At 48.3% G+C, this 25,377-nt stretch overlaps 1 protein-coding gene across 1 annotated transcript; it reads right to left on the reverse strand.

Annotated features, from left to right (window-relative positions):
• Nucleotides 1–23,258: 23,258 nt before the first annotated feature.
• TPBGL (trophoblast glycoprotein like) lies at nt 23,259–24,425 on the reverse strand. Its single transcript, XM_007940932.1, has one exon. The coding sequence runs from the start codon at nt 24,423–24,425 to the stop codon at nt 23,259–23,261; it is 1,167 nt and encodes a 388-aa protein (XP_007939123.1).
• Nucleotides 24,426–25,377: the final 952 nt, after the last annotated feature.

Here is a 25,377-nt window from a genome sequence, read left to right on the forward strand (position 1 = left end):
CTTGCCTGAAGGGAAGGAGGCTGCTGGTTAGCAAGGAAGCCCCATGTTTCTTTGGAGAGTGGTGACCCTCAGCAATATGCAGTGCTGTGGTGCCCATGGACTGGTGTTGGTGTGATATTTCCAAGGCAGCAGGGCAGGCAGTGATGAGACAGAGCATAAAAGGTATCTGCTCTTGTCTGGCCATTGACACTAACTTACTATATGGCGTTGGGCAATTCCTTCTTTTCTGTAGGCTTAATTTCTTACCTGACCATATGATCATAATGAACCCTCACCAGCTCTGGCCCCCTGAGAAATTGTGAACATTGGAGCTCTGGTCTGTTGAGTAGGTGTAGAGCCACGACCCTGGTCTGTCTGTCTCCAGAGGGGGTTCTTGGAACCCCAGAGGGACCAAGGTCCTAGACAGCACCTTGCCCACTCCACCCCAAGCCCAGGAAGGGCTCTTTTTGAGCCTTTTGGGGGGAGATTGCCTGATGTTAAACTCTGTTCCTTAGCTGTTACCATAGCTAACATGAGGCACTCTCTCCCAGGGTCTGAGTGTTCCAGGGAAAGACAGAGCTTGAGTTTTCTGAGGCTTGGGTGGGCCTGCAGTACCTCATGGCCTGCTGTGGACATAGACACCCTGAGGTTCTATCTTATGCCCAAGCAGATATATTGATTAGTAGAGCAAGCGGGCTCTCACCTCAATTACTGCTCCTTTCCACCTCTGACCCATGCTTGCCTAAAAAGAGAGAACATGTTATTATATGGGTTGGGTTGCAGTCCTTCCTGGAGTGGGCTGTGCTACCATTTCCCATGGAGAAATTACCCAGTCCACATACCTGGCACTATACCCCAGCCCTTCTTTTCTGAATCTCATTGAGACTCAACCCAAGTCCCTCAACCCCAAGGGAGTCACACTCCCTTGGCCAGTTCTTGGTGTCCTAGGTACAGGTGTCCCAGGCATCTAACTGCTATCAGACCTTGCTGGGCAGTTAGTCCCTCATCTGGGAAGCTGTAGAGTTGATGAAATGTTGGAACAACTCATGGCATTCATATGCTCTCCAGTGTTGTACTCCAAAACCTTTGGGACTAGTATAAGACCCCTTAGGATTTGGAGTGATCACCCCCCTACAAACCTCTTTCCCTAGTCTCCAACACATTACACACAAAAGATTTGTCAGGGTGGTTTCTTGAGCTTTTCCACCTCAATATTATACTCCCCTTTTGGGTTTGTCCCAGTGTTGTTTAACTGAATCCAGCTGTGGGGAAGTACCATAGCTCTACTTATCCTTTTACTCTTTGGGTCCAGGGCTGCAGAAGGACAGTGGCTATGTTCTGTTGTCTCCAACTCAACTATGCTTTGCAGACAACTTCTCTGCTCTGTGCTGGCACCAGGGACATTGAGATAGCTTAGTTTCAGCCTCTGTCTTCAGGAAGCTCACACTCAGGGTAAAGTTACAGGGAAATCTGTTCATCGTCAGGGAAAAGTTATAGGATAATCTGTTCATGGTCAGGAAAGTTATAGGGGCCCATTGTATTCAGGACTCCATGGCTGGTACTAGTCCACACTAATTCCTTGATGTGAATTAGAAATTAGCACCCTTCCAGGTGGGTTCTGCCCACACTAGAGCACACACATTTGCAAGTGGTGGACAGGCTGGATTTTAGCCCCACTTGCCCCTTGTCAGGTGCCCTTCCACACAACTGTAAGCTGTAGCCCAGTGGGGTATGCAGACCAAAGCATGTCCAGATCATCTTTCTAGCCTTCTAGTTGGCTTTAGACCCAACCCCCAAAGCCCCCCACATGCCTGAGTTCTTCTCTGCAGGGCCTCCCCTGTTCTGGAGTCAGCCTGTCCAGATGAGAACTTGGAGGGAGACTGGAGGAGACTTCCTGGGGCCCAGGAATAGCCCATACCACAATGTTGGGTATTTCTGTGTCAAGCCTGTGCTGACCAACCAGCTCCATACTGGGACTTTTCAGTGGGCCATGTGGATGGCATGTAGATAGCCAGTTGGGCATGTAGAAAGAGCATGCCCTTGGATGAGAATCTGCCAGGCAGAGGGCCAGCTGGACTTTCTCTGCATTCCAACTGAGAGAAGTATTCAGTCCTTGTGAGGATAAGAACTGAGTGATTTTGCTGGAACCCAGGGGCCTCCTCAGCCTCAAAGCCTAGACAGGCTAGAACAGATTCACCTCATATGCTGGTTCAGCTGGAAGAGTTGCCATCACACTGGCTCCTACATGGTGCAGTGAAAAGAATGTTAGCCTGTGAATCTGCAGTGCCACCTCTCAGTCTTGGCTGTCACAAACCAACTCACCAAGTCACTCAAATTCTTAGGCTTAGTTTCCCTAACTATAAAATGGGACACTAACCCCTTTCCCTGCCTGATTCAAGGAATTGGAGGGCAATGTGAGATAGAAGGCAGTGGGAAGTACTCTGAAAGTTGCAAATGGCTGTACAGGCGTGGTCCTGCAAGTGCAATGAAGTTGCACAATGTCACGCAGGAAGTTTGTTATGAGCTGTGTCATCTTCTCATCAGTCTGTATCTCTTATTCCTCTTCTCCCTTAGGGAGATGTCAACCAGAATGAGATGCAGCCAATCTGACTTTGGTATTCAGAAATGCCATGATCAGGTGATAGTGGTCCCAGCAACTAGATAGAGAAGACAGTGGTTAGAAGGGGCATCTTGAACCCTCCCTCCCAGGCCTGGTATCATCCATGTCACCCATCTCTCAGATCTTACAGAGGCCAAGAAGTCTTTGCTCTGGTCCCATGCTAGAAAGAGCCACCAGCTCCTGGACCCAAGGAGGACTGAACCCATCACTACTCCATCAAAGAAATCCAAGTGAGGTGAAATGGAAGTTGCTCCTTCCCCTTAAAGTAGAAGGCCCCATCCAGGATCAACAGGAGGTGCCATACCTTCCTGGTGACACTTGAGAGGGATTTCAGCCCAGGGAAAACCCAGGCTTCTTACCCTGAGGGCTGGGCCCCAGCTGACCAGTTCCCCAGTGGTTCCCATAGCTCAGACAGGCAGCTTCTCTCCCTCCAGGGACTGGGGACTGGACATTCCCCACCCATCCAGGAGGAATTGGTTGGGCCCAATCTTAAACTCTTACAGGGTCTCTGGATATAGGCCTGGCCCATTTCTGATGTTTTTAAGCTGAACAAGGACCAAAACAGACTCCACCATCACCATGCATACAGCTTGCATTGGGCCTGGAATTTTACCCTCTTGGCCCAGGCAGCTCCATCACATTTGCCCTCTTTCTGGGACTGAATGGCTTACCTGTGGGGCAGGAGCCTTGCCTTCTAGCAGGCCACTTCACAGAGAGGCTCTTCTAAAGGGGCAGTATCTTCTCCTCTTCATTCTCTCTTCATCCCAAAATGGAAGTCAAAGCACAGGTCCCTAGGACCCATGATCTGTAGGCATTCTGACACAATGGTTATCAAACCAGGTGCTGTGGAACCTCTAGTGTTCCACAGAGCTTGTCAGGGGCTGCTAAGGTGGGAAAATGGGAGTGGAGGCAAAGGATAGATCCAGTCCTCACCCCATTCCCACTTCCACCACAACAACTCTGCTTTTATGTGTCTCGCCTATTAAGGTTTCATCTTCAAACTTTCTTTTGAAGAAAGACTTCAAACCACCATTCTGAGGTTTGATCTTAGACCAGCAAGCGTAGCACTTCTCATCCTTGAACAACAACAACAACAAAAAAAAACCCATAAACAGGAGACCATTCTTGGTTTTTATGTTAGAATGGGTCCAGCATTTCAGTACGAAGTATCTTTGTATGAGAACTTGGGTCATAGACTCAGGCCCAAGCATTTGCTTATATACATACACACACAAACACACACTTGCACACTTTTCATGGTTTTCTGGCCAACCCATCCTGAATATCTGGCCTGGGTTTGATTTGGGCAAGGACCTGGTGCTCAGTGGGGATGAGTCTTGACATGGTATTGGCCCATGTAGCATGGAAGCACCATGGAACAAGGAAATAGGCCCATTCCTCAACCCTGAGACTTGTATCTGTATGTCATGTGACACTCCAGGGAAGTCCCTTTTGAGGGTAGTATTCCCTTAGAGACCTTTTAGGCAGGAAGTTCCCCTCAATTACTTTTAATGGGATTCTACTCTACATTTGTGAACAACAAAATGGACAACAGGGGTGCCCGAAGAGAGGCTAGTCCCCCACCCATAGCCCCCCAAATTCTCTCCCTGATTGCCTACCCCCTGCCTGGACCCCTCACTAAGACTAACTATAGAGTGGACACTTTAGTGAGACCTGAACTAGCCCTTGGCCCACAATCCTTCCTGTGCACCCTGCCCCACCCACCCAAAGCATCCTAGCTGAAATGTGAGGATCTCCTTCATGGTATAGGAGAAGGGGGGCCAACTCATGCTTTACATTCAGTCTGAGTATGATCTTGGGAGCAGGACTGGCCTCAGTTTTTCCACGTGTAAAATGAAATTAGTTCCAGTTGCAGGCTCTGCTCACCTCAGGAGCTCTGGTAGCATAGTACCTAAGGCACTTGACTGCTAACTAGAAGGCTAGCAGTTCAAACCCATGAGCCACTCCTTGGAAGGAAGGTTGGGCAATCTACTTCCGTAGTGATAGTGCCTCGGAAACCCAAGGAGGGGATGCTATGAGTTGGGGCCAACTTGATGGCACATAACAACAACATCTGCCCACCTCACGGGGATTACTGCAAGAGTCATATGAAAAGTGGGTATGAAGAGTTCATGGTGCTTCACAAACTTGGGGTGAGGTCATGGCTTGCAAGCCAGATCAGCAGAGCACCCAGGAGGGATGAGCATAGACTGTACCATCTTTCTGGAATGTCTGTGCTCAGTATTCAAGTCTAGCCACAGATGCTGTGTGGGGCTTGCCTCTTCCTACTACATGGAAACAGCTCAATCTTACACAGTGACTGTGTGTATGTCCAGGACGTGGTGGGCAAAGGGTGGTGGGACAGATCTCTGGGCCAGCCAAGGTCCCCCTGCACCAGGCCTGGGGCCCCTCTGTTAAGTGATTATTTTGTGACATCCTCATTCGTGGACCACCTGCTGGGTTTATCTGTTGTACCTGTGACATTCCTTATTATGTCAAATAAGTTATTATAGTTTATTCAATTCTAACAGAACAAATGAACAAAACAACCATAAATAGGAGACCATTAAAGGTCTTTTGTGATGGAGGATACTGGTTGTGCTTTTATTTCTGTCTCATGAACCCATGGCAGGACACAGACCAGGCAATGTTGCCCCTGCTGCCCTGGTCTGATAGATGGGACCCATGGCTGGATCATGTGTTTTCCCCCCCTGTCTGTGCCGGACTCTAACCTGATCCTTGTGCTCCCTTCTGGAGATAGCCAAGCACATTTACCCTTCCCTCCTCCTTCCACTTACTGGCCTTGGGTAAGTTGCCAAACCTCTGGTCCCTCTCAGACACCACTGGGATCCATGACCTTTGGTTTGCTTCTAGGGTGAGCTCTGGTGGTGTAGTGCCTAAGGCATTTGACTGTAACCAGAAGGCTGGTGATTCAAACCCACCAACCACTCCATGAAAGGTAGACTGGGCGATCTATTTCCTCAGAAACCCAAAGGATCACTAAGAATCAGCATCGACTTGATGGCAATGAGGTTATATATATATATATATATATACACACACACACACATATATATATATAAGGAAGATGCCCATGAATGTAAAAAGAATTTAACAGAGTGGATTATATAAGGAAAAGATTTTTAGTCTGTAAAATAATGTACAACTTAGATCAAAGCATTGCCCTCCTGGTTGCCCAGAAGGGTATCTGTCTCTTCCAGTGCTCTGTTCCAGCCAAAGTAGGGCAATGGGAAGATGCTGACATTTGAATCAGGAGATGTAAGTCAGAACTTCAGCTCTGCTGCTCTTCCATGTGGACTGTATGAGAGTCCAGATAAACAGAGCCATGCCAATATTTCAATAGCAGGAATTTAATTTGGGAAATTGATTATTAAAGTGTTAGAAGAGATGAAAGAGCAAATAAGATGTGAAATAACCCAAAGACTAGGTACAAGGAACCACTGCCACCCTTGGGTAGAGGGACATTGAGAAGAAGAGATGCTCCAGAGCTGAGGAAAAAGCCTAGCAGGAGCATTGAGGGAAGGCGTACCTGAGGAAGTCAGAACCACAGATGAAGCACAGTCATTGCAGGGGATGCTGCTCAAAGCAGAAGGAGTGGGAGACATACCCTTCAACTTAAAGCCAGTGCCTCCTACTGATAAAATCTAATTAAAATTTACATTTTTCAAGGGATCTTGGGAAATGCAGTTTATAGCGGTCAGCAGCTTGCAATAAAGAGCCGAGGTGGTGCAACATTTAAAGAGCTTGAGTGCTATCCAAAAGGTTGGCAAATCAAACCTTCCCAGCAGTGGGATGACCTGGTAATCTGCCCCTATATAGATTACAACCTAGGAAACCCTATGAGATAGTTACATTGTCATGAAGTCACCATGAGTTGAAATTGACTTGACCGCACCTAACAGCAATAGTGCCCTGCAATTCAGAGCAGAAGGGCAAGGACTGGATCTGAGAAGACAGTGGCAAATGACCAGCTTTTTCTTAGTCTTCTCATCTTAAAAATAGAAGTAATCATATTGGGCCAGCTACTGCAATTTAAGGAATCTTGGTGGCACAACGGTTAAGTACTCAGCTGCTAACTGAAAGATAAGCAATTCAAAACCACCAGCCGCTTTGCAGGAGAAAAACTCACTGCCATCGAGTCAGATCCTACTCATAGCGACCCCTCCTTGGGTTTCTGAGGCAGCATCACTATGGAAATAGATTGCCCAGTCTTCCTTCCGAGGAGTGACTGGTGAGTTTGAACCACCAACCTTCTGGTTAGCAGTCAAATACCTTAGGCACTATACCAACTAGAGCTCCTAACAATTTGCTTCCATAAAGATTTCAGCCTAGAAATCCTGTGGGGGCAGTTCTATAGGGTTGCTGTGAGTCAAAATCAACTCAACAGCATACACACCACCGCTACAATTTAGAAATGCTCTGACAGCTTAACAGAGCTATAAACACAGGATAAGGATTTTCTGTTACCTCCTAGATTTAAACTTTTCTGCTGCTATCACTGTCTTCCTTCTGTTTTAAAGCCTCATTGTTCTCAGCTTTTGAAACTCCAGAAAATCAAAGTAAACCAAGCAGGAGGTTTAAGTTCTCATCAAATGGAGTACCTCCACTACTGCTTCTCTCTCCCACTGATTACACCTGAAAAACTAGACAAAATAATAAGTAAATAAATAAACCCAAACTACCTACTGATTCTGAAAATTAAAGGGAAGCAAGCACTTAGTGCAGGAGAATCAGAACTTGGAGACACAATCTGCACAGGGGTGAATGCCTTCTGGTTTCCCCTTATCTCTTTTCCCTTGTGACTTTGCCGTGATACTAGAACCATTATGCACAGAAGCTGAAACAGAATTAAGGTCTAAACTTAAATTGGTTGATTGTCTCCTGAAACAATAACAAAAGCAAAATCAGCATTCTGTAGAGAATTATATCATGATCCAGAGCCTACACAACATTAGCATACACAATGTCCAGGATGTAATCCAGAAGTACTCAATATACAAAGAAGCAGGAAAATGTGACCAAATTTTTTTTTTTTTTTAAGTGTGATTTGGGTGAAAATTTACAGAGCAAATTCATTTTCTATACAGCAGTTCATACACATTTTGTTTAAATACATTGACTGCAATCCCCATAATTTAAAACAATGTGACCAATTCTTACAGGTAAACCCAATCAACAGACACCAACTCTGAGATGACTCAGATGCTGGAATTATTAGAAAAGACTTTACAGTAGCTATTATAACTTGAAGAAGGTCTGGTAGCTTAGTGCCTAAGGCACTTGACTGCTAACCAGAAGGCTGGTGGTTCAAACCCACCAGCCACTCCTCGGAAGGAAGGTTGGACAATCTACTTCCCTAGAGATACCACCTGGGAAACCCAAGGAGGTGTCACTATGAGTCAGGTGTGACTCGACGGCAAATAACAACAACAACAATATAACTTGAAGTGGATGGAAAGATAGTTCTTTTCAGTATAGATATATAAATTATGTAAAAGAATCAAATGGAATTTTAAAACTAAAAAATATATCTGAAATAAAAATTCACTGGATGGGTTCAATAGCAGAATATGAGGGGGGAAAAAAACAAGGAAAAATAGATTTAAAAAATTAACCTGTGGAACAATATCATAGGATCTAAGATTCATGCCATTGGACTCCTAGAAGAGAGAAGAAAAAGATTGGTGCAGAAAAAAAATTTGGAGAAATAATGGCTCCAAGCTCCCCAAATTTGGTAAAAGGCATATATTTAGTTTTTCAAGCTCAGCAAACTTCAAGCAGAATAAAATAAAAACAAAACACACATAGATGCGGAATAAGAAGCTGCTAAATGCCAAAGATAAAATTTTATTTATTTATATTGTGCTTTAGGTGCAAATTTACGGTTTGTTTTACATTCAATATTTTGTGTACATTTGGTTTCACTTCCCAATGACCATTCCCAACCCTAACCCAGTCTCCTGGCCACCCTTCCCAGTACCCCCCACTCCCTGTGCCCTCACAGTTATGCAGTCCTGTGTGTCCTGCATTTCCTCCATGCAAATGTTGCTCCTCTGGTGCCCTGTGGTCGATTGCACCTAAGGATGCATCTCCATAGAGTATGTGGGTGCCTCACCCTGGGTTGAGTGAAGAAATTCACGTGCTCAGAGGAGCTGGCCCGCCACTACCGAACCCACATGGGCGAAAAACACTTCCACTGTCCACTCTGCTCCAAACGCGTCACCTGCAGTGAGCACTTGACCAAGCACGCCCACTGCCTTGCCAACTTCCGCCCAGAACTTCTCCGTGGCCCCCACGGCCACAGCACCTCGCCCAGCGACTGGCTGCTCTGAAGCCTGGCAAGCAGCCCTGTGGCCAGCCCCTCGGCCCACCCTGGCACCACAGACCTGTAGGGGCTCCGCCCCTTAGCATGGAGCACCAGCAGCACCCTCGGGGGAGGGGGGGGGGCAAAGACAAGGAGTCCTGGCTCCTGCCAGTCTTCTCCTGTGGCCCTTGGGAACACCTCCAGAAAACAGGCCCGGGCTGGAGGGCTCTCTGTGGGTGGCCAGGGTCTGCTGGAAAGGACGTGATTTCTGAGTATGTAAACAGCCATGATTGATTGTTAACTCTCAAAAAAGAAAAAAGAAAAGTTGAAGATAATTTTTTAAAAAGTAAAAACGTAGCTTTATTTTAAGTATAAAAGGGACTGGTTAGTTGCCTTCTGAAGGGTCCACAGTCTCCAGCTCTTCCCCTGAGGTAGACTGAGTCTCCCCTTCACTCCTCTCCTCAGACAAGGGTCCCTCCATTGCCCTGACCACTGAGCCCATCTCCTGGGCCTCTGGGCTACTGGAGCTCTCCCTCAGCCTGCCCCCACAGGCTGCCAAGAAAGCAGGGTGGCCAGAGGGGGAGCCGCCTCCTCAGGGTCAGCTGGAGCAAGGTCAACAGCACAGCAGCACATATGAAGGCCACTACGCCACCAGCAGGCCCTTCAGTGTCCTATACAAGGCGTTAAACCATGACACAGGTGCTTCTTGACCACCAGGTGGGGCTCCCTTCTTCTGAAAACTCTTCTTGCCGCCCTGTCTTTGGGGGAGGAAGAGCCAAAGTCTCAGTAATCACAAACCAAACTTCCCTTTTTATCATCTGCAAGTTGCCAGCTGTATAAGGCGGTGTTGTAGAAACAGGACTTCCGGCTAGGATCGAAGGGTCTCGTCCAAGTCCAGATGCTCATCCAGCAGACGATATAAACCTTGCCTTCTTCCACATCACCATGGAGCATGAAGGTTTCCACACTGAACTGCCGTGAGTCGTTATCCTTCCGGGACCAAGGGCCACACGTGGGGCCTATTGAGAGGCACCCCTGGTTGAAGACAAAGGTGTACATCCTCTGGGATCGGTTCAGGCGCTGGCTCTGGGCGCCCACACACTCGTCCACTTAGATTCCTGGTCCTGTTTAACGCCGGCTGGATACGGACTTCCAGGGTCAGCCGGGAGCCTTCCGCACAGGAGGCAGTTCTGCATGATGAAGTACCTAGAGCGCCACCTGGAGGTGCTGCGTGGCAGGCTGTGAAGGCTCCTGGAAGGGGGCCTTCGGAGAGCCAAGTAGGACATGTATCAGGCTGGTGGTGGCAAAGCCTCCTGCCAGAGGAGCAGTCTGGGCTGTGTAGCTAGCAGCAAGACTACAGCGACCAACAGAAGCCCAGTGGGGGTGGCCATAGTGAAGAGAAATCATTGCCCATCCCCACCACAAGCCTCCTTAAATTGACCCAGAGGAAGCTAAAGAAGGGGTAGGCCAGCGACATGCCAAAGGGGCGCCAAGGGAGGGTAGCAGGAGGCGCAGTAGCCAGGCTGGCAGTGGCGCCTGCTGTAAGTGCGGAAGGCAGAGGAGCAGGCCTGGCACGCACCATCGCCACCGCCCACGCTCGCTGCCCTGGTGCACCTGAGCGCCCTGACACACCGGGGCCCATGGGGGGTGGAGGCCCGCTCTGCCCGGAGGACACCACCGTGGGGCTGTTTTTTTTTTAAGACACTATAGAATTTATTAGACATTGAATTAAAAAAATAAAACCCATTTAAATAGGAACCCAAAGAACTCCCTTTATTCCACTTTAGGTACCCCCTAAGCCTTCCCAACCTCAATAAAAACACCCATTTCGCCCACACACAATGGTTAGCAAAGATTAAAATGATGCACAGCTTCCAAAAGTGACAGATGTTTAGCTCAGCTTACTGACTGGGCCCAATGACTGGGCCAGATGAAACCGTCGTGGAGAAGCCCACTGTTTGCTCAGTCTCAGCACCAGTTCAATGGTCCAGCCCCCGGACCAGCGGAATGTACAGCTATTGGGGAGGCAGCCAGCCTACTCCTTCTGTGCGTAAGATATATTTTTAATAATCCCAAAGGCAGCTAGGAGAAAATGACCTTGCATGCAGAGACTGATGATTTAAATGCAGATTTCTCACCAGAAAAGATGAAGGCCAGAAGAGAGTGGAGCAACATCTTTAGTCCTAGGAGAAAAGAATTGTCAACCCAGAATTCTATGCCCTGTGAAAATATCCATCAAGAATGAAGGCAAAATAAGGAAATTCTCAGGTGAAGGAAAAACCAAGAGAATTTGTCACCAGCCAACCTACTCTCAAAGAAATAAATCAAAAGGAAGCTCTTTAAGCTGAAGGGAAATGAAGCCAAAGATAAAATCAGATCTTAAAAAATAGACTAGAAACGGTAAACATTGAGATAAATATAAAATATTGTATATGTTTCTCTTAAGTTCTTTAAAATATATATGACTGTTGAAAGGAAAAATTTTAGCATTGATTGATAGGGTTATCAATGAATATAGATGAAATACAGTTGATAAGTTGTTGTTGTTGTTATGTGCCATCAAGTTGGACCCAACTCATAGCGACCCCTCCTTGGGTTTCCGAGGAAGTATCATTACGGAAATAGATTGCTCCATCTTCCTTCTGAGGAGTGGCTGGTGGGTTTGAACCGTTAGCCTTCTGGTTAGCAGTCAGGTGCCTCAGGTACTATGCTACCAGAGCTCCTTTGACAAGTATAACATAAAAGTCAATGGGGGAGAGGAAGACATAGAGAGGTACAGACAACAAAGCTGAACCCTATTGCACATACACTACTGTGTTGTCAGTGAAGGCAAATGTGGGTATATGGGTGGATAGATGGGTGGACAGGCTGAACTATTAGGTATATGGAGCGGGGAGTGTACCCAAGACCATGTATAGGGTTGGCAGACAATGGTTCTACAAGTGTATTTGTATGATCTGTAAAAATTCCTAGGTGTATAGTAGAGCTGACTAGGGACAAGTTTGTAGTCACTTCTTGGTCACAGCCAGCTACCTAGAATGACTGAGTAGTTAAGCCAATGGGCTCGGGACCATAGTTGCTGGGGACATCAAGCTCAATTGACATAACATACTAAACAAAACATTGTTCCACCTCCTACTTTGGCAAGTAGCAACTGGGATCTTAAAAGCTTCTAAGCAGCCATCTAGATGCAACGATGGGTCTCTCCTCATCCAGAGCAAAGAAGAATAAAGAAAACCAAAGATTCATGGAAACAATTAGTCCTAGCAACTGGTCCACCATGCGATCCACAGCCTATACAACTATGAGACCAGAACTAGATGGTGCCTGGCTATCACTGTCAACCACTCGGAGGAGGATCTATGTAGGAGAGCCTGGATAGAGAGGGAGAACAATGTGGAACAAAACTAAAGATCATTTGGGAAAAAAAAAAAAGAAGGTGGAGGGGAGGTTTGCTGGTCTGATAGAGCCTGGTGGAACCACTGAGACTTTGGCTCCTAGCTGCCCTTCAGGTCTTGAAGCCACACCTGTGGCTTCCAGCCGAACAAAAGACAGACATATGAGTTGAACATTTACCTGAGGTAGATACACTCCTTGGAGAGAACAATCATGGGAGAAAGAAGGACTGCTTATGCACAAGGAGACAGCTCAGGGGACAGGAGTGCATGGAGGGATGGACACAGGGAAGAGGTAACTATCAGGAGGAAGTGGGAGGGGAGCTGTTGCATTGTGGTAAATTGTAGTCAGTGTCATGAGACAAAGTGTATGTGAACTGTTGAATGGAAAGTGAATTTGCTCTGTAAATTTTCACTCAAATCACAACTGAAAAAAAAGTCAATGGGGGAAGGTAAAGGGACCTATTTGTAAGGCTTCTACGTTATACTTGAAGTGGTACAAAATTAATCTGAGAGATATGCTTTGTTCATGAATTGGAAGATTCGATATTGTTAAGATATTAATTCCCCCCAAACTGATTATAGATCTATTGCAATCTAAATCAAGATCTCTGAAAAGTTAAAAAAAAAAATTTTGTAGATAGCGATAAGCCGATCTTAACATTTACATGGAAATGTAACCCCCCCCCCTCCAAAAACAAAACAACAACAAAAAAAAAAACAAACCCAAATTCACTGCCATGGAGTCAGATCTCATAGCGACCCCCTCCTTGGGTTTCCGAGGCAGTATCGCTATGAAAGTAGATTGCCCAATCTTCCTTCTGAGGAGTGGTTGGTGGGTTTGAACCACCAGCCTTCTGGTTAGCAGTCAAATACCTTAGACACTGTGCAACTAGAGCTAGAGAAACAGAAATAACCAAACAAGTGTAAAAGAAACAAGTTGGAAGGATTTCAACTACCTGATCTCAAGACTTATTGTAAATCTACAGTAATCAAAACAGGGCAGTAGTGGTGGAAAGATAAGCACCTACCTCAGTGGAATGGAATAATGAATCCAGAAATAGACCTGTGCATAAATGGTCAACTGATTTTCAACAAAGGCAATTCAGTTGTCTTTGCAACAAACAGTGCTGGCAGGAATGTGGAAGGACTGGGTGGGATTCACATACACAGCAGTGGCAATGCAAAGTGGTACAGGCACTATGGAAAACAATTTGGCAGTTTCTTATAAATTTAAACATATTTACTAATAAGATGGGAGCTCTGATGGCATAGTGCCTAAGGCATTTGACTGCTAACCAGAAGGCTGGCAGTTCAAACCCACCAGCCACTTCTTGGAAGGAAGGTTGGGCAATTTACTTCCATAGTCATACCACCTCGGAAACCCAAGGAGGGGTCGCTATGAGTCAAAGCTGACTCAACGGCAGTGGGTTTGTTTTTGTTTACTAATAAGATTCAACAATTCCACTCTGAAAAGAAATGAAAAGCTACATCCCCACAAAAAACCTGCATGTGAATATTTATAGTGGCTGTATTTATAATTGTCAAAAACTAAGAACAACTCAAATGTTCTTCAACTAGTGAATGGATAAACCATTGTACAGCCACATAATGGAATACTACTCAGCAATAAAAATGAACAAACTACCAATACACACAATAACATGGATGAATCGCAAATGCACTGTGTTAAGTGAAAGAAGTTTATGATATTCTGGATAAGGCAAAACAATGCGGACAGAAAACAGATCAGTACTTGCCTGAAGCTAGTGTTGGGGAGAAGGCTGGCTACAAAGAGGTAGCAGGAGGGATTTTTTTTTTTTGGTAGTGGAACTTCTTTATCTTGTCAAACTCAGAATTGTACACCAAAAAGAGTGAGTTTTACTATACATAAATCATACCTCAATAAAAACAAAGAAAGGAAGAAAAAACACAACCTTATAATGCACAAACTTCATGCACAATTTGCTGGGGCCTGCGCTGGACCTGGAAGACACAGAGATAAATAAAACAGTCCCTTCTCTCGAGGACCTCACAGATTCATGGGGGGAGCAAGGTATGACAACATAATAAATAGTAACCCTAATGATAATATCATATATGTATATATGTGTATATATATATATATATATATATATATATATATATATATATATATACACAAACACACATATGTATATACATATATATATGTATATATATATATATATATATATATATATATATATATATATATATATGTATATATGTGTGTGTGTTGTTCAACAGCTGCTTTTTTTTTTAATTGTTATTTGGGTGAAAGTTTACAGAGCACATTGGTTTTCCATTCAACAATCCATATACATTCTGTTTTGTGTCATTCACTGCAATCCCCACATTGTAACAGCGTTCTTCCCACTTCCCCTGTGTGCCCACCCCTTCCTTTCATTCTTCCTTCCCATCCCCTCCCACCTTCCCAGCTCCATCCCTGGGCAAATGCTGTCTTCTTGATCTCATATGCTTGATTGTTGTATGAGTACATACCCTCCTGATATTATAGTCCGCCTTATAGCACTATCATTTGGCTACAAGTTGAGTCATGGGGGTTAAGTTCCATTCCTAGCTTAAGGACCATAGACTTGGGAGTTCTACCCATCTTCATCAGACCAATAAGTGGGCTTTTTTTATTTTTGAGTTTTGTTGCACATTTTCCCCTACTCTATCTGGGACTTCTTATTGTTATTTCTTTTAGAGTGATCAACAGTGGTAGCTGGGCACCATCTTGTTCTGGTCTCAGGGTTGAGGAGGCTGGGGTGCATATGGTCCAGAGGCCTTTGGACTAATTGCTTCCTGCTTCTTTGATTTTCTCCATTATTCTTTGCTCTGAGCAAGGAGAGACCAGTAATAGCACCTTAGATGGCTGCTCACAAGCTTTTAAGATTACAGTTACTATTCACCAAACTAAGATGTAGAACAGTCTTTGTGAACAGTCTTTGTGGAGTACGTTATTCCAGTTGACTTTGGTGTCCCCCAAGACTATGGTCCTGAGGCTCCACACCCAGCAACTCATTCCCTCAGGGTATTTGGTTATGACTAAGATGTTTCTTTGTAACTTTGTCCCCTGTATGCTCTGCTACATTCATGGATATATTTGTAGCACATATAAATAAATAGGTAGGTTCTATCAGTCTTCGTCAGACCAAATCTGTATATATTCATGTGTGTAGTCCCATTCACCTTCCTACTCCTGTTCAGATTGTCTATCTTTGCATCCACTTGTAAATTATTATTACTATTATTGCAGGGTTGTGTATGTAATAGTATTCACCTTTATTGCCTTTAACTCTTGTGCTCCACCCTATGTCTTCCATGGCCTTAATCATTCGTACTGACATCCCTCTTATTGTAACTTCACCCAAGTTAATACATATCTACCCTCTAGTTGGTATTTGTACGTCCTTTCCCATCCCATCCCTGGTAACCTTCAAAGAACAATTCTTTCTCTGTGTAAACTTTTTATAGCAGTAGTCTCATACAATAATTGTCCTTTTGTGATTGACTAATTTCACTCAGCATAATGTCCTCCAGGCTCAACCTGTCATGAAGTGTTTTGCAGATTCATTGCTATTCTTTAACATTGCATAGCATTCCATTGTGCATATGTACCATAGTTTGTTTATCCATTCATTTATTGATGGGCACTTAGGTTGTTTCCATCTTTTTGCTATTGTGAATATTACCATTACTGCTTTTCAAGGGTAGAAACCTTATTAGTTTTCTTCACTGCTGTATCTCCAGCTCTTTTTAGCACAGTGCTTGGCAAATAGTAATAATAAACTGTTACTTTTGAGTCAATTCCAACTCACGGCTACCCCATGTGTTTCTAAGTAGAATGTCCTCCATAGGACTCCATAGGACTGTGACCTTTCAGAACCCTTTCTTCCAAGGCACCTTTGAGGGGTTTGAGCCACCAACCTTTTGGTTAGTAGCCAAGCATTCAACCATTTGCACTACCAGAGCTGCCTACTTGGCACATACTCAAGGGAAAAAAACAAACAAAGTCACTGTTGTCGAGTTGTTTCCAATTCATAGTGACCCCTCCTGGGGTTTCCGAGGCAGTATCACTAGGGAAGTAGATTGCCCCATCTTCCTTCCAAGGAGTGGCTGGTGGGTTTGAACCACCAGTCTTCTGGTTAGCAGTCAAGTGCCTTAGGCACTACGCCACCAGAGCTTCTACCACGGCACTTAAATATTGTTGAGTGGATTGTTGAATTAATGAACTTTCTCATGTTTACCAGCAGATGGCACATAAATGCAAAGAAAAGTTAAAACTGGCTTTGCTCTGACACAATTGGTCAACAGATGTCGCTGCAGATCCCTGGGTCAGGAACCAAGGTTGGTCAGAGGCTGAACCAGTGGTGGGCGTTGCCAGGCTAGAACCCTGGACAAATGTTTCAAATAGAGTGCTAGAAATCCAAAGTCAAGAACTTAAAACTAAATTATGTTTAACTCACTGTGATCAAATCAATTCTGATTCATAGCAACCTAACAGGACAGAGTAGACCTGTCCCATAAGGTTTCTACCGCTACAACCATTACAGAAACAGACTGACACATCATTCTCTCACAGAGCGGCTAGTGGGTTTGAACCACTGATCTTTCTGTTATCATCTGAGCTCTTAACCACTGAGCCACCAGGACTCCTTAAATTATGTTCAAATATCCTAAAACTACATTTCCTTCCAACTCAGTTTCTAGAACAGTAACAAGAAGAGGGTCACCCAGACATCTTCTATAGCTGCAGTCTTAATTTAATGAAGTGGGAGGCTGTGGGAGCCCAAGGACATGAGCATCTGATGGGCAGCAGATAGGACACAGAGTCCTGCATGATGCCTCTTTTCCAGTATATCATATTTCTGCGAGAGCAGGGGCAGAGAGAGTGCTCACAGACCCCTGTGCACCAGGACTGGGGACGTTAATAGTGAACCTGGTCCAATTTCTGTCCTGGGGAGAGCTTCTGGTCAGGTGAGGGTAACGGGCAAGCAAACCAATTAATACAAGTAAAACTCTGGATGGTCCAGCAGGGGGAGAAAGAGTGTGAAGTCAGGGAAGAAGAGGAGAGAGAGCCTTGAGCTGTCTTGAAGACTGTGTTGGGATAGAAGGTACTGTGTGAGCAAAGGCTCAGGGACATGAAATCGCTTGGGCACAATGACTACAGTCTGAGTAATTGGGCATGGCTGGAGAAGAGGGCTCACGCAGTAGTTCATCGTTGCTGGAGACAGTGTTCAAGGAAGGGGAGTGTATTAGTTACCTGGTTCTGGTGGACCAGTTAGTCCAGCAGTCTAGGATTTTTACTTTTCTTCTACAGGTCTTGTCTGTACCATTGGCCAGCCTATGTGGAGTCCAAGGCCTTTCAGCTGGGTATAGGCTCAGTTTATTCTCGTCCCAATTAGTTATTAATAGTGCCCCCTGTTTGCATGATCACCATAGTTAGGGGCTTCCTCAGGCCCCCTGTGCTTCCCATCATCATAATAATGACCACGTGTGGTTACTGTCTTTACCGAGGACCCAGAGCAGGAACTGGCTCATCTGGATGTGTCTTGGGTCCAGCAAGCAACTGACAGCAAGTCTCAGGAGGAATAAATTTTATGCCTGGGGACCTCAGAGCTTAGGGGCCCAGAGCAAGCGCCTTTCTCCTCTCAGCGGGGTGGAGCTCCCCTTCTCTCAAGAATGATCCTTGAGCAGGGTTACTTCTCCAAGAGGCCAGAGTAGGATTTCTGAGGCCTGCTAGAAGCTGCCAAGGGAGACTGAAGAGCCTTCTGCCTCCGTACCTTCAGACCGCTTCATTGTTCTTTCCCCACCCGCACTCCCCAACTCCAGGGTAAAACCTGGCTACCACAGGCTTGGGTCTGGCTGCAGGAGGCAATGACCAAGTAGTGGAGATACAATGTTAGGAAGCAGGGACAACCTGGGGGGACATCCTCCCATCCTCTGGGGCCAGTACAATGAAGAGTCAGTTAAGGTGGTCTCCATAGGGTTGGCCAGCCCTCGGCTAAGTACCCTGAGGCAGCACTGAGGAAAGTGGGTGGAGGTTGTGAGGGAGTGGTAAGGGGATGGAGGAGGGGACACTGAAGGGATATTAACTGCCCCAGTCACTTCTCTCAGTCTGGGAAAGGCCATGCCCATAAATTAGGGCCTCAAGTCTGCCAGGCAGAGACTTAATGAAGAAGGAGACGGACTTCAGTTAGCACAGGCAGTGGCTCTGGAAGTCATAAGCCCAGCCCCCAGCCTAGACAGAAGAGGAACCTGAAGCCAGAGAAGGGCAGGGATTTGTTCAAGGACACAGCCTTGGACTGGGGCCACACAGGCAGAAGCTGGCTTGGCCACATCCACTGCTGGATCACCCACACCCACTACATGGTAGGGACTCAGCTAGTATTTTATAGTGACCAAATGGTTTGACAAGTTGGGTGCTGAGCTTAGATTGAAATTTAGTCCTTTGGACTCTTCTTGCTGGGTCTTGCCTAGTTCCCACCCCAGCTGTGAGGGTTATAGGCAGGCAAGATGTTTCTCAAGGAAATGGCCAGTGTGGCTTTCCTTTGTTTTTTGGTTTCTAATTTGAAAAGAAATCACACTAGTTTTAGAGAGTCACCAAAAACAAAACAGAAACAAACCATGACTTACTGCCACCAAGTGGATTCTGTGACTCATAGCAACCCCCATTGGGTTTCTGAGGCTGTAAATCTTTACCAAAGTAGATTACCCCATCTTCCTTCTGCAGAGCACCTGGTGGGTTTGAACAGCTGAACTTCTAGTTAAATCTGACATGTTTCTCAAAATGTATAGCTTGTTCTCATCTATCACCTTTGGGATAATTACACCTTTTATCTCCCTTTCCTGCTCTCTACCATACATGCTTGTTAAGGGAACATCCTGGAGGTGGTCATGCCAACCCCTGCCCTGGGTCCCCAGACCTCTGAGCATCTGTTCACCCAGCATGCGATCAGAGGGGGAGGCTGGCTATTCAGGGGGGCCTAGGCACTGCTGAGGCAAGGTACAGAGTGAGTGGGTGTGTCAGGCTGTAAGGGTAAGGCTAGCCTGACCCCTCAATGTCACCTTTTTCCCTGAGGTCTCTTTCGGGCTTCCACAATGGTCCTTTCCCTATCCCACTGCTGGTCTTACCTTTCATTGGCACAGCTTAGGTCTGATTCCTCTCCACGTCTCCAGTGCACAGCATGTGGCCTGGCACTAAGAGGATAGGCAGAAGGGAGGAACAACCAAGCTGCATAGGTAAGCAGCACAGTGCAGCTATCCTGTCCCACATATACCACCTCCCCACTTCCCTGATTTCTCCTCCTTCCTGCAGAGGGCAGAGGTCCCTCCAGTTTCTCCCAGTGGAGGCAGAATGTGGAGAATATTGACCTGTCTTACCCACACACGTCATTCTACCTGTGCACCCCCAGCCACTGTTCATCTTTTCATCTTTTCCAATCTTTAGACTAAGATCTTCCTGCCTCCAGACCTTTGCACAAACCAATCTCTCTGCTCTTTCTCTACTCTGCCAACTCCTACTCATCCCTCAAAACCCAATTCAAATATAATGTCTTTCAGGAAGTCTACCTTGACTACTCAGGGGCCCCTAATCTCAGTTCTCACATTTCCCCAGGATTTCTTGTCTCTGGACATTGATTAAATGTGGTCCCTGCGCTCCTAGATTATCAGCTTCTGTAGGAGTTACAGAGTCGTATTCAGCAAAAGTTGAATGAATAGCTGGATTTGCATAGGAGTCAAGACTGAGGGCCCCTGGGAACCTGTTGATAGTCCCACAAGGCCAAAGACCACTAACAAGCTGCAAGACAGCAGCCAAGAGAGGGCACTTAATAGGCATCAGTGGCACCAAGGTTAAACATCAACTGGCAAACAGTAGGCACTCAAGTGGCATAATAGGTAAGGCATTTGGCTGCTAACCAGAAGGTCAGTGGTTCAAACCCACCAGCTCCTCCATGAGAGGAAGATAGGGCAATCTACTTCTGTAAAGAATTACAGCCTCAGAAGCCCAAACAGAGGTCCCTTTCAGTTGGAATCAACTTGATGGCAGTGAGTTCATTCGTACTGGTTTAATACTTAGCAGCCACATATAAAAAGTCTCCAAGAATTTTGCTGACAGTGAACCCACAACTAGGCTAATCACATGTTTATTTGCCAAGCCTTATTTTTGTCTTGGGTTGTATTACCAGAGGACACATCTTTGGAACTGAGGAGGTGAGCCTGTGTTAGAAAGATCATCAGCATTTTGTCCTAGGGGGGTTGGCAGATGGGCATGCAAAAGGATTTAACTCTTTCACATGAGGAATGACTATGAGAAGGGGAGGGGATTTGTTGGGAGAAGAAAAGGAGACTCAAGCATGGTCTTCCATCCTGTGGAGGACTGTCGTGGGGTGACGCTTGTTCCTGGCCCTAAGGCAAAGCTGGGATTGTCAGGGAGTCACAAGCAGAATCCTTTGGTACTGAAAGGGGAGGTCCCCACCCTGAGAGGGTACTCTTGTTGAATCAGCTGGGGAGGCTTCCCATATTACTTCTGAGGTCCTTTCTAACTTTTAGAAGGCACAAACTAGCATTATGTGGCCTTAAAATTCAAAAATGCCAGAATTCTATACTTCTGTAACATAGTTCTTGGGCTTTGTGATCCTGAATGCAATAACAAGCCTGCCTGGTGAACCTGAGGCAGGAAATAAGCCCCTGACTCTTGCGGTACTGGCCCAGAACCCACTCGTCTCTTCATTCCATATATCTCAAGGGGTCATTTTATCTACATCCTCTCCCTCTAGGCTGCTACTTCTCTCAGCTTTCTTCTCCTCTCCCCGCACCCCCATCCTTCCCTCAAAAAGCCAGAGAGTAGGGCATGACCCAGGACATAATGGAGTATCAGGTCATTCATCAAAGGGGATGATCCCAAAGCAGCAAATGATCCCTCATCTTTCCTGTCTGACTGCAGAAGGAATTAACTGCCTCTGATTTGCAGTGGCTGGATTTCCTTTCTGATAGCCTTGTCTGAGGCTAGTGTTTATTAGTCTAACTACTGCCTGCATCTCCCCCCAGTGATGAGGAGCAGAAGGGGAAGAGGGTGCTCAGGATCCCACCCTGCTGTTGATAGCTGTCCATCTGGTCTCGACAGGTAGAGAACGAAAGGCAAACTGAGTTTGGAGCACAATGCCATCCCAATGGGAAGTCCCTCCATGTGGCAAACCTCAGTCATGCCATGTACAATCAGGGTCCACAGTTCCAGGGAAGACATCAAGGGTCACTGCCCCACCTCAGAATGGCCCAAAGTACCCTTTCACATGTCCCCATCCAATCAACGCTCCGTTAGCAGGAATGACACAGCATCACTTACAAGAACAGAGTATTGCAGGTTATTGCACACTTTATAGAAAACTGCCCAAGGGAGATCCAGATTTTTGGGGTGGGGAGAGGGAAGATAGGCCTCAAGCCAGTATGTTGAAGGGAGGTGACTTCCTGTGTGCAGAGGCAGCACAGGCCAGCCATTCTGCCTGACCTAGGGGTGGGAAGTGAGGGAGAGGCAGCCCCCTCCCTACTCACCAATTGTGCTTTGGGATCATGCAGAAGGCAGGGTGCTGAGGCTCTGACCCTGGACAGGAGGGCTTGTGCCTGAGACAGGAGGTGAGATCTCTTTCCTCTTCCAGAAAGCATACAGGTGGGGGTAAGGAATCCCCATAAAAGAGCCAAAATGGGTGGGAAAGAGGGTGAAAAAAATCAGTGGGCAGCAGCTCCCAGCCCTTCAGAGCTCTCTCCCCACTCCTCTGAGGCCACAATGGATGCATGAATCTTGGACTTGAGGTCCAAGCATCCATACTGCACCCCCAAGACTTTCTCCCTTCCCATGAAGATCTCCTAGTGTGTGGTAGGAGTGCTTGGCAACCATCTTGCAGGACTGGAGCGCTCATCCTGGGAGGGATGGGAAGTGGGCACATTCCAGCGGTGAGATTCTTCACTGCACCTTGACCTAGTGAGTGACAGAGGTGGATACTGTATACAAGTGATGGGAGTGGGGGGAATGGAGAGCCTATGTTTTAAGCAGGGGAATGAATTTCAGACTGGTGTGAAAAGTTCAGAGTTTAAGACTGAGGACAAGCACTGAGGATTGAGGGATCAGAGCCCTCGTGGGGAATGTCTGGGTGAGGATCAGCTCCACACTAAGGCTAGAATGGGTGTGCCTGTCTCTGGGAATTGAGCTCCAAGCCCTGGCTAAGGGAGGGGCCTAGAGCCAGAGCTGATGTGGTGGGTGGTGAAGGAGGCAGGGAGTATGACATACATCCTCAGATTGGGGCCAGACCCCCTGGAGCCCAGGAGGTGGGTTTCAATGCAGGATGGAAGGCTCAGAGCTCTGGGGCTGGGCCAAGGGTTCAACGTCCACAAAAACCTTCTGATGGATGTATTCTGCTTCAGAGACCAGAACATGTTGTGAGAGGCCCTGAGCCCTGGGAGGGGAGCTCCAGCTAGAGACAGGGCAGGGCCGAAGATGGTGTTGAGGGTGTTGGGGCTCAAAGCAGAAGTCAGTGGAGGCCATCTCAGAGCTTCCTGTTTGAAGGACAGGGTATCTTGGTGAGTCTTAAAAGGGGCAGAAGGCACCCTTTTGATGTAGGAGAGATGTATCAGAGTCTGGGATGGAAGGGTGGGGTTTCTGGAGTCAACAGAGGTATCTTAGTTCTGTGATGGTAGGAGCTCACAGAGGCTAGGGAGAGGCAGGACAGCCTGGAGCCTGGGGGGAGGGGGGAATGCCATGATTCAAAGATCTCAGGCCGGTCAAGGGCAAGTCTAAATGCCCCAAGACCACGGGTGTATCACACCCACGGCTTCAGGTCAGGCTGGAGCAGGCCGGGCAGCCCCAGTAAAGATCATCAGCTGGCAGGGGCAGGCCCTAATCCCCGATAGGGGAAGTTCAGAGGCCTGAACCCGGGGAGGTGGCGCGGGAGCCGGCGGGGGCAGCTGGGGCAGGCGCACGGCGTGGGTCGGCGTCCTGTTCATAGCGATAGTGGTAGCCCTCCATCTGGTCTCTGCAGGCCTCACGCAAGTTGCGCATCCAGCGTTGGATGCCTCGGCGGTTTAGGTAGAGCACCATAAGGAAAATGAGGCCGATGAGCGCCAGCACTAGCCCAAAGAAGACGTAGGAGGCTTCTAGCTCCGGGCCTGTGAGTTCCACTTCTTCCCCACGACCGTCGGCATTGCCATCAGTGCAGCGCAGCCACGCCTCATCCAGATCCAGGAAAGACCGGTTGTGCAGCGGCCGCGGGGCGGCGCAGCGGAGACGCCGCGCGTCGGGTACGCGCTCCGTGGTGTTGCGCAGCCAGGCCAGCAGGGGTCGCGCAGCGCAGCCGCAGCGCAAAGGGTTGTCGGCGAGTAAGAGGCGCGGCCCGGGTAGGTCGCCATCGCGCTCCAGCGCGCGAAGCTCGTCGGTGCCCAAGCCCGTAAGCGCGTTGCGGCGCGCATCCAGTTGCTCGAGGCGCGGCAGGCGCAGCGCGGCGGGTGGCAAGCGGCTCAGTGCATTGCCTGCCAGGCCCAAGAGGCGCAGGTCTGTCAGCGGGGCGAGCGCGGCGTCCAGCTTCTCCAGCAGAGAGGGGCCGCCCTGCGCCAGCGCCTGGTTGAGCTGCAGCGAACGCAGCGCGGGCAGCCCGCGGAAGGCGGCACCGCCTAGGGCGCGCAGCGGGTTTTGACTGAGGTCGAGCGCCGCCAGGCTGGGCAACCCGTCGAAAGCGCCGTCCTCCACCACCTCGATGTTGTTTTGCGTAAGGCGCAGGGCGGTTAGCAACGGCAGGCGCACGCCCGCCTTCTCCTCCTCCCCGTCCGCGTCCCCGCCGGCGAAGGCGGCAGCGCGCAGCACGGTCAGGTTGGCGCCCACGATGGTGAGGTTGCGCGCGTCGGGCGGCACGTCCCGCGGTGGCTGTCGGAGCTCGGCGCCAGACGCGCAGCGCAGCAGCAGCTTGGGGCCAGCGAAACAGTAGCACTGGAAGGGGCAGGGCACGGCGGGCCGGCTCAGCGCCGCCGCCACGAGCAGTAGCCCCGGCAGCAGCAGTCCCCGGGCCCCCGGCTGTCCCGCGCGCGGGGCCATCGTGGCTGCCCCTGCATCCAGCGCCCGTGCTGCCGCGCTCACCAGTGAGTTGGGAGCACCTCGTGGAGGTACGGGTGGGGCAAGTCCGTGAAGCGCAGTGGATGGCAGTCTCGGTTGGTCCGTCGGCGTCTCTAAAGTCTGAGGAGCCTTTGGTTTCCTGGCTGGGGGCGCAAGGGGGTCAGGCGGGGAGCGGAGCCCCCCGCCCCCAGTGCCCTCTTCGCCCTGAGCGCCGGTCTCCGACTTCCGCGGCCGTTCCGGGCTTGGAGCCGAGTGGGCAGGGTTTGTCTACCCCCTCCCCGCCTCCAGGCCTCCTCCTCCGCCCCCAACGGAGTCTCCGCGCCCTCCTTGCCGCGGGAGGCGGGGTGGGAGGCTCCCGAGAATCGGGGCTTTTGCGTTTTCTCTTCTATCCGACTCCCGGGGCTGCTGAGAAGTTTGGCTTTCCAAAGCTCTGACTTGCTTCCCCTTCTACTGCCCCCGCCCCCACTCCCACCTCCACTTCACTTCCATTCTCACCTCCACCCACACCACCACATTTAAGCTAGTTCCTTGCTCCTCCCTATCTGGCACGCGTGGGGCTGTCCGGGCTGGGAAGAGCGGGCAGGTGGGTCAGCCCCAGGAAGGGGAGGACTTTGGAGCACCCCCCGCCTAAGCTGAGGCGGGGTTGGGGGTTTTCAACCTCTTCTTAATCTCTGTGATCAGGAAAGGGCTTTGCTAGGAGAGAGACTGGAAAATCCCCAGCTCAGGCCCCCGAACGACCCCAGTTCCGTTAGTCCCGCTTGTGGCACCACCTCTGCAGGTTCCGTGGGATCAGCCTTTTCTCGACACTGTCCCATCCTGGGGGAAGTCATTCCCGGCCCTTCCCCTCTAAACCCAGGGCTGCGCTGCTCTGGTTTCCTCCACCTGGCTAGACTCCTCCCCCAAACACCCCTAGGCACAGGGACCAGGTTGGTGT

The sequence above is a fragment of the Orycteropus afer genome, unplaced genomic scaffold, assembly GCF_000298275.1.
Source record: "Orycteropus afer afer isolate SDZICR_OR568_19922 unplaced genomic scaffold, OryAfe1.0 scaffold00074, whole genome shotgun sequence".
In the NCBI taxonomy this organism is placed as follows: domain Eukaryota; kingdom Metazoa; phylum Chordata; class Mammalia; order Tubulidentata; family Orycteropodidae; genus Orycteropus; species Orycteropus afer.

Excerpts from the sequence above, each read along its gene's own strand:
- TPBGL (XM_007940932.1), bottom strand. The coding sequence starts at position 24,425 with ATGGCCCCGCGCGCGGGACAGCCGGGGGCCCGGGGACTGCTGCTGCCG.